Genomic DNA, 9,903 nt, shown 5'->3' with positions numbered 1-9,903 from the left:
TGACTTCTCATTTCTAGCCATGAAAGTCTTAGATGGAATCTTCTTCCAATAGAAGGCTGTTTCATCTGCATTGAAAATCTGTTGCTCAGTGTAGCCACCTTCATGAATGATCTGAGCCAGACCTTCTGGATAACTTGCAGTGGCTCCTACATCAGCACCTGCTGCTTCTTGCACTTTGATGTTACAGAGACGGCCTCTTTCCTTAAACCTCATGAGCCAACCTCTGCTGGCTTCCAAATTTCTTCTGCAGCTTCCTCACCTCTCTTAGCCTTCACAGGATTGAAGGGAGCTAGGGCCTTGCTCTGGATGAGCCTTTGGCTGAAGGGAATGTTGTGGCTGTTCTGATCTTCTCTCCAGAACACATAAGCTTTCTCCACATCAGCAGTAAGGCTGTTTCACTTATCATCCATGTGTTCACTGGAGTAGCGTTTTTAATTTCCCTTAGAACTTTTCTTTCGCATTTGCAGCTTGGCTGACTGTTTGGTCCAAGAGACCTAGCTTTTGGCCTGTCTCAGCTTTTGGCATGCCGTCCTCACTAAGCTCAGTCATTTCAGGCTTTTGATTTAAAGTGAGAGACGTGTGACTCTTCCTTTCATTTGAACACTTGGAGGCCATTGTAGGGGTTACTGATTGGCCTAATATTGTTGTGTCTTAGGGAACAGGGAGGCCTGAGGAGGGAGAAATGGGGGACAGCTGGTCCGTGGAGCAGTTGGGACATACACAACATTTATCCATTAAGTTCATGGTCTTAGTTTGTGGCACCCAAAACAGTTACACTAGTGACATCGAAGATCACTGATCACACATCACCATAACAAATGCAATATTTCAAACTTTTTCATTATTATTATGAGAATTACTAAAATGTGACACAGAGACCTGAAGTGAGCAAATGCTTTTGGAAAATGGCGCCAATAGACTTGGTGGACGCAGGGTCGCCATAAACGTTCAATTTGTGGAAAACATGGTATCTGTGGAGTGCAGTGAAACGAAGTCTGCCTGTATTAGAACAAGAAACCGCACCTTGCTTTCAGCAAGACCAATGACAGTCAAGGCAGTTTTGAGTGGTGGGGGCCAAGACCACCAGGTACCAGGACTGATTATAAAGCTGTAATCTTGTGCACTGTGTGGACCACTTGTGCAGATATGACCCTAGAACAATGAGCCACCCAGCCCAGAGGCAGGGTTCAGCTGCACCCACCCAGTCAGGTCGGTCCCAGTGGATAGCTGGGACCCAGCAGAGAGAGGTTGGCTCATGAGGTTTAAGGAAAGAATATATATTATCAAAGTGGAGCAAGGCCACTGAGCACCTGAAGAGGAGGGGGCATGACCCCAGCTGTGCCCCAAGGCTTTGCTGAGAAGCCGGTCTGGGTAAGGGTGGGGAAGTGGACTTGCCAACCTGATGCAGCCACGGCCGCCAGTTCACTCGCTTGCCTTTTCTTTGGCTGACTGGTAGTTGCACGTGTGACTGTTGCTCCCTGACCATCAGTTAAGAGTACTCACGGGAGGTCATGTGCATGGACGCCCACTTTCCATCCCACTGGCTAATTGCTGCCTCACGTGAATCCAGACCTATGTACTCAGCAAATAAGGGATGAAACACTTTACCTGCCCCCATGCCCACTGTTCCCACTAGATCTTGGTAGTGGGAAGTCTCCCAGTCCCTGGGGCAGGGAAGTCCAGGGTCTCAGGACACTTAGGAAGCTTTTTTGGTTTTGTTTTATTTTTAAAAATTGAGGTGAAATTGGCTTAGCATAACATCAGTCATTTCACAGTGAACAACAGTGTCATTTAGTACATCACAGTGTTGTACAATCATCACCTCTGTCTAGTTCCAAAATATTTTATCACCTCAAAAGGAAACCCTGTACCCATTAACAGTCACTGTTAGTGAGGACGGTATAGCTTAGTGGTAGAGCACATGCTTAGCGTGCACGAGATCCTGGGTTCAGTCCAAAGTACCTCCATTAAAATAAATTAATAAACCTAATTACCTTCCCCTCCTCAAACAAAACAACAACAAAATAGTCATTCCCCATTCTCCGCTCCCCCAGCCTCTGGCAACCACAAGTCCACTTTCTGTCTTTATAGATTTACCTGTTCTAAATATTCTTATAAATGGAAGCACAAAATAGGTGACCTTTTGTGTCTGATTTATTTTACTGAGCATAATGTCTTCAAGGTTTATTCACATTGTGATTCCTTTTTGTGGCCTGCATAATGTTCCCTTTTATGTTTTATTTATCCATTCACCTGTTAGTGGACATTTGTGTTGTTTCTATCTTTTGTCTATGGTGAATAATGATGCTGTGAACATTGGCATACAAGTATTTGTTTGAGTCCCTGATTTCAGTTCTTTTGGACGTACATCCAGAGGTGGAATTGCTGGATCATATGGTGATTGATTCAGTGTTTAACTTTTTGAGAACTGCTAGACTTTCCCATAGCAGCTGCACCATTTTGCATTCCCAACTGCAGTGTACGAAGGTTCCAATTTCTCTATCTTCTCGTCAACACTTGTTTTTTTCTGTTAAAATAAATTAGAGCCATCCTGATGGGTGTGAAGTGGTATCTCATTGTGGTTTTCATGTACATTTCTCTCATTAAGGATTTTGAGCATCTTCTTATGAGCTTGTTGGCCATTTGTATGTCTTCCTCAGAGAAATGTCCATTCAAGTCCTTTTGAATTGGGGTGTTTGTCTTTTTGTTGCTTAGTTGTAAGAGTTCTTTCAATATTCTGGATACTAGAGTCTTGAGATACATGCCTTTTGAATGTTTTCTCTTGTTCTGTGGGTTGTCCTTTCATTTTCTTCAGTCTTTAGATGCACAAAAGTTCTAAATTTGATGAAGTCCAGTTTACCTATTTTTTGTGTTGTTGCTCTTGCTTTTGGAGTCGTATTTGAGAATCTACTGACAAATCCAAGGTCATGAAGATTAACCTATGTTTTCTTCCAAGAGTTGTAATAGCATTAGCTTTTATGTTTAGGTTTTTCATCCATTTTGAATTAATTTTTAAATATGGTGTGAGGTAAAGGCCCAACCTCATTCTTTAGCTTTTAGGCCCGTTTTTCCCAGCACCATTTGAAAAGACTATCCTTTTCCCATTGAATGGTCTTGGCATCCTTGCCAAAAATCATTTGACCATATATGCAAGGGTCTATCTCTGGGCTCTCCGTTGTGTTTTCTTGGTCTTTATGTCCTTGTGCCACTACCACAGTTCTAACTACTGTAGCTTCGTACTAAGTTTTTAAATCAGGAAAGCAAGTACCTCAACTTTTTTTTTTATTTAGTTTTTTTTGAGGGGAGAGGTAATCAGGAATTAATTAACTAATTAATTAAGTGGAGGCACTGAGGATTGAACTCAGGACCTCATTCATGCTGAGCACGTGCTCTACCACTGAGCTATACCCTCCCCCTCAACCTTCTGTTCAATTTCACTTTCATTATTTGGGGCCCCTTGCAATTCCATATGGATCTGAGGATTGCCCTTTCCACTTCTACAAAAAAGGCCATTGGACTTTTGATAGAGATCTGATCAACTCTGTAGATACTTTGTTAATACTGTCATCTTAACAATATTAAGTCATCAAATCCAGGGACAGATGCCTTTCAATTTATTTAGGTCTTCTTTGATCTCCTTCAGCAATGTTTTGTACTATTCGGTGTATAGATCATTCACCTCCTCGGTTAAATTTATCTCTAGGTATTTTATTCTTTTGGATGCTATTATAAGTGGTATAGTTTCCTTTTAGTTTCTTTTTCAGATTGCTTATTGCTGGTGTATAGAAACACACCTGAGTTTTGTGTGTTGGTCTTGTGCCCTGCAGCTTTGCTGAACTGGCTTATTAGCTCCAGTAGTTTTGGGTGGCTAACTGGCATTCTCTGTATTTGTGATTGTGTCATCTGTGAATATAGTTCTACTTCTTCCTTTCCAACTCCAAAGGCTTTAGGTATTTTCCTTGACTGATTGCTCTGGCTGGACCTCCAGTAGTGTAGAATGGCAGTGGTGAAAATGGGCATCCTTGTCTTGATCCTGATCATAAGGAGAAAGTTTTGTCTTGCACCATTAAATTAGCTGTGGATTCTGACTGATTGATGAATCACACTGACTGATGAACCACATTCCTGGGATAAATCCCACTTGATCATGGTGTATATACAATCCTATTAATATGCTGTTAGATTTCTTTTGCTAGTATCTTGTTGAAGATTTTTGTATTTATATTCATAAAGAAGAGTAGTGTCTTTGTCTGGCTTTGTTACCAAGGTAATACTGGCCTCATAGGATGAGGCAGGAAGTGTTCTCTCCTCTTCTAAATTTTTGGAGTTTGGGTAGGTTTGGTGTTAATTTTTCTTCGAATCCTTAGGAGAATGTGTTAACAAAGCCATCTGAGCCAGTATTTTTCTCTCTTGGGAGGTCTCTGATTACTGATTCAGTCTTCTTATTATAGATCTTTCTGCCTGACCTGAGTCACTTTTTTTTTTTAACAAATAATACATTTTATTTAAGTTACTCAACACACGTACGTTTAAAGTAAACCATTTAAATCAGATGAAATTCAAACTACAAAACCTATAAAACCTATTTAGAAATCAACTTAACTTCTCATGGACACATATTGTACATTATCTTCTAAATTAATTTATCCTTATTTTTAAAAACAATTTTATTAAATTTTTGTCCTTCCAGTTTTATTGAGATGTGATTGACATACAGCACTGTATGCTTTTTTGGCGGGGGAGGGGAGGTAGTTAAATGCTATTAACTTACTTATTTTTTAAATGGAGGCACTGAGGATTGTACCTAGGACCTTGTGCTTGCTAGGCAAGCACTCTACCACTGAGCTATACCCTCCCCCCCTTTTTTTTTTTGTGGGGGAGAGGTAATTAGGTTTACTTAGTTATTTATTTTCAGAGGAGGTACTGGGGATTGAACCTAGGACCTTGTGTGTGCTAAGCATGTACCCTACCAGTTGAGCTATACCCTCCCCTCCTAATCCTTATTTTTGACGGTAGCAACCCCTCCCTGTTGATGGGGTCTCGATATTGGTGGTGAATCGTCTCCGCCGGGTCCATGCTGGTCACTTCTGACTCATGCTGCCCAGCTGGCCGCCCCTTGCCCCCGACCCTCACCGGCGAGCTCTCCCGCTCGAGTGGGGTGCTGCCCCCAACACACCGGGTCCTGGGGGCCAAGCACGAACTGGGTCCCTGGCCTGCTCCGAGGCGCCGCCTGGCTAGGCCAACCTGCAGATGGACACGCTGCTGCCCCCACGGCCCCAGGGAGCAAGAACGCAGGTGGGAAGTGAGCTGGGTGATCCAAGACTCGACTTTCTGAGCTACTTTTAACAGTTGATGCGTCTTTAGAAATGTATCTAATATGTCTAGGCTACCTAATTTGTTGGCTACAATTGTTCATACTGTTCTCTTGTAATCCTTTTTGTCTGTAATGTTGGTAGTAATGTCCCCACATAACTTTTTTGACTTGATATTTACATATTTTCTTTTTTCTTCATCAGTCAAGCTAGGATTTTGTCAATTTTGTTGATTAGGAACTTTAAAGGTCAGTTCATTGGTATATGAGTTCTACCTTACTTAGTGGCTTTGGCACTGAATCCCTGAGGACAAAGGAAGGAAGGTCGTGGTATCCTTGGGCTGTGGGATACAGGGAAGGGGTGGATTCGGGGTCAGGAGAACGGTTGTCATGTTGTCAAGGGAACCCCTCAGCAGAGGGATGCAAGCAGCTGTCTCAGAACTGGGGAAGGTGTCCTTTCCACCAGAATCTATTCACTTCTGAAAGGGGTGTTTATTGATCCTGTGGGTGCTAGAGGCATGGGGTGAGGGGTGCTGGGAGAGGCCAACACAGCAATAAAATTAAAGAAAAAGGTTGCCTCCCAAATCCATTTATCTGGACATTTAAATCCCCACCTCTATCACATGATGTGTTAAGAGGAGATCACAACCTCCAGAAGGCCCACAAGAGCCAAACAGAGCCTGCAGGTTTGGGGGTGGGGTCCTTAGATGCGTCTGAGAAATCAGGAGGAACAGAAAGAAATAAAGCAAGTCTGCAACCTGAGAAGACAGGATGCAAACCTGAAAAAGGCGAAAGGAAATAAACTCATGTATGTGCATGAAATAGCAGAAGAGGGCAGTTGACTGAAGAACCCAAGGCTGGAGCTTCAAGGAGACTGGTGAGGGGCTGAGACAAAAGCCCTGGATGAACATCGGGAGTGGAGGCCCTCCGCCGCAGCAGGGGTCTGGAAGTTGTGGGGGCACCATGGACCAAGCACTCAACAACCGCCCTGGTGTTTAGTGCTGTGCTCAGGTTTTCTGAGTCTTCACAGGACAGTTGCAATAACTGGTGACATTCTTGGACTCAACATGAATTGATTTGGAGATCTTCCTGCTCCTGAAAGGCCACCAGGCCGGGTGGGTGGGGGAAGGGGCCTGACCCCGTCCCGCCAGAGCTGGGAGGCCTAAAAGCACAAAGTGTCAGGCCATCCCCATGTGGACGCAGAGGCCCAGGGAGCCGAGGGCTCATAAATTCTGCCCTCTCAGGGAAGAAGGCTCTGATCTGACCAGGGCTATGAGGAGGGCAGACCTGGCCTCAGCAGATGCTGAAGATGCATCAAAATCATCTCTGAGTGAAAACCTCAAGGCAAAGGAGAAGACACCCAGAGCCCCTAAGATGGAGGGAGGCTCACACACACCCTCCTCCTGGGGACAGGACCTGTGCCCAAGTCCCTCACCCCCTCAAGGTGGGTGGGACCTCCCAGCCCTGGCTCTGCAGGCCAAGCTCAGGAGAGATGGGGCACCTTCTGCAGCAGACAGGGCCCCAGCCAAGTCTGGGCATCACTGCCGTCACCAGGCAGCCTCCCCATCCAGATGTGTGACAGCTGCAGGGGCAGAACACTCTGCAGGGGAGAAGCCCCTAGGTAGGGTCGAGGTCTCAGGAGGGCCGGCATGTCAAGCAGCGGCTTCCAGGGGGTGTTGGCTTGAGAAAGAGTGGGTGGGAAGAACAGACCAGATCTTAAATCCCCAGCCCCTTGGGCAGGTCAGAAGGCCCCGGCCACCCACTGCTTACCCCTCTGGAAAGCCTACCCAGGGTCTGGTGCCCCCTGCCAGTGGGCTGTCCATCCTGTGGTCAGAGGAGACCTCTGCTGCCCCCCCACCGCAGGAAACTTCGACTGACTGAGTTTTAGAAGGTGAAGGCAGCACCTGAGCCAGACAGAAATGCGGTTTTCAACATGAGCCTCTGCTTCTTGTTGAGAAGCAAGGGGGACCCTTGCCCACAGCACCCCCCAGTGCCAGGTGGATGACTCGCCTGGATAAAGCTTCTGGGAATGGGAGCCCAGGCCTCACCTTGTGTCGCTGAGGGCCCCACTCCCTGTTTCTCTTGGGTTGACAAAGAAACAGCAGACTTGCGTGAGATGGGATGGAGAAAGTGTCCGGTGGAGCAGACAAGACCATGTCCGGGCCTTTCTTTCATCAGGTCCACAGTCTGTCCAGCCCTGAGGAACCAGGCCGAGGCCCCCACCAGCATGGAGTCCCACAGAGGCAGGAGAGGTGGCCCCGAGGGGCGTGGGTTGTGCAGGTGTCAGCACCAGGAGCTACCAGTGCAGAGGCTCTGGGGCCCGACTCAGCTGGTGAGTGTGTGGGATGGGGAGGATGCTGGGGAGCAGGCTGGGTGATGGGCAGGGACCCCAGGCTCACACTCAGTGAGACGGGGGCCACGGAGGCTTTGGGTGGAGGGATGCTGCCTGGCTGTCCTCAGCAGGAGGGTGTGGTCTCAGGACAGGTCCCAAGGGTGGGGCCAGTGCTGTTTCTGACAGATGGATGGGCCCTGGGGGACCCAAGCCTCTGTAGGGGTGAGGGGCTGCAAGAGGAACACATCTGATGGGGTCCTGGTTTGTCAGAGGGCCACATGCCCACCCAGGCCTAGAGTCACCTAGGATGTCCCTCTGGGTGAGAGGATGCTGTCTTGTTCCCAGGAGGGGTGGGACTGCCTGGTTCCTGGGGTGCCTCTGAGCCAAGGGAGCCCGTGAATGGGCTCAGGGACTCCTGTGTCACTCAGGCCACAGGCTCCAGCCTTGCCCCTGCTGAACCCAAAGCGGTAAGCACTGCCTGTGTGTCTTGTGGTGGAGTGGGTCCCAGGAGCCTTGGGAGGGGACAGTTGGACAGAGGCTCAGAGAGGAGCCCACACCAGGGGGTGCTGAGTCCTGGGGGCCTCCCCTCCCAAGCCCTGGGTGGCAGTGAGCCCAGAACATGGCAGAAAGGGGACCCACCATGGATCCTGGCAGGGAGCCACCTGTGGTTCTGGGGTTGGAGGGCCACCCAAGCCAAGGCGCAGCATCTCCTCAGGCCTCCTGCCCACCCTGGGCCCCACAGGGGCACCCGTGGTGCTCCCACCATTGGCAGGGCCCCCAAGACAGCCCCCTGGGAAGGGCTGCCCAGGCACAGCAGCTCCACTCGGCTGCCGTGGGCAGACTTGCTGGCTCCAGGCTCCTCATGTGAGGCCCCGTTTGTCCTGTGACAGACACAGGGCGCCTGTTTGCCTGTGAGCAGGAACACGGCCTCTCTGTTGGCACCTGGGCCGACCGGCCCCCCAGGCAGGTGTGGGTGCTCCACACAGACCTACACTTGTGCCCACCTCGGGCTGGCCTCCTGGCCTGAACCACCTCGTTCTCGCCGGGACCCTCTGCAGTGCAGCAGGCGCCCCAGACGGCCAGGGGTGGGTGAGAGTCTGTCTCCTTGCAGCTGCTGCCAGGCCGTAGAGGTTCAGGCTGCACCCCAGTTCTTCCTGCAGCAGGCCCAGGAGGGCCACCCAGCAAAACATTAATCCAGTTCAACCTGTGGCAAATGGGCTCAGAACCGCTGCCCTGGGGACTCATGGGCCCCCATGGTCCAAGCTGGAGGTGAGGGCTCTGCTGTCCCATCCCCTCTAATGCACATCAGGAAGCAGGAGGCTCCAGGTGTGAGACTGGGGGATGTGGTCACAAAGGAGAGGAGGACGTGCCTTGCTCAGGGCCCATGGAGGCGGCTGCCCAAGGAGGACAGAGAACTTCTGTCCATGCTTCTGGTCATGGGTTCTGAGGAGGGAGGCAGAGAACACTGGCTTTTCCGTCACACAGGCCCCTCCTGGATGTTGTGGGGCCCCCAGGAGAGCAGAAGAGAGGCAGACAGGGTTTCCTCTTGGCTACACCAGGTACACAATGGGGCTCAGCCACGGACCTGCCCCATAGATGCCCAGGATCCCAGGTGGGTGCTGGTGGGCACAGCCATGGAGGGGGGACCACGCGGGCAGGTGGTCCTGGGACAGACCAGGGCTGGGAGCAACATCAGGACACTGCTGTCTAGGGGGCCTGGTGACAAGGGCAGGCACCTAGGATGGGGAAGGGCTGGGGGCTTTCTGTGGTTCTCGCTGATGAACCCAGAGTGAAGGGACTTGGGAACCACGGGGACTGACTGTGGCGAGACAGGAAGCACAGACAGCCTTCTTACCGAGTCTGCTTCCCCGGACATCCTTGTGAAGACCCCACTCAGCAGCGGCCCACGGTCTTGCCATTTTATTTCTTGGGGCACAAGTCCTGGGCCGCCTCTAGCTGGGCTCTGGGTATGGCCACTCCCGTGACCTGAAGTAGCCCTTCAGGTCCTGGAGGCTGAGCGGTGGGAAGTAGGGGCCGAGCCTCTTCCGAATCCACCACTTGCCCTCGGCCGCATGCCGGCCCCCTGGGCGGCTGAACTTGTACCTGTAGTGCTCTGCCCGGACCCACCTGCAAGGTGAGGGCAGCACAGGTCAGCTGGCCCCACGCTGGCCAGGAGCCCTCGGAGGGAAAGGCTGCCCAGGGGAAGCCAGAGGGGACCCCGGCCAGATGATGGGGGGGCGGGCAGGGTGAGTTCTCATCC

General features: G+C 50.0%; 1 protein-coding gene across 3 annotated transcripts in view; it reads right to left on the bottom strand.

Moving 5' to 3' along the window:
* Positions 1-1,701: 1,701 nt before the first annotated feature.
* Positions 1,702-9,903, bottom strand: part of LMF1 (lipase maturation factor 1) — a 91,236-nt gene continuing 83,034 nt past the window's right edge. For 2 of the 3 annotated variants that reach the window (XM_074346630.1, XM_074346633.1), the window contains one exon: positions 1,702-9,770. In XM_074346630.1, the coding sequence (XP_074202731.1) occupies positions 9,596-9,770 (175 nt within the window). In that variant the 3' untranslated portion in view covers positions 1,702-9,595. The remainder of the gene's footprint in view (positions 9,771-9,903) is intronic. The other variant, XR_012500397.1, reaches the window with a different exon arrangement.

Source organism: Camelus bactrianus, chromosome 18 (genome assembly GCF_048773025.1).
Source record: "Camelus bactrianus isolate YW-2024 breed Bactrian camel chromosome 18, ASM4877302v1, whole genome shotgun sequence".
Taxonomy (NCBI): Eukaryota; Metazoa; Chordata; class Mammalia; order Artiodactyla; family Camelidae; genus Camelus; species Camelus bactrianus.
Note: the sequence above shows the minus strand (reverse complement) of the source record. Positions and strands in the feature narration are given on the sequence as shown.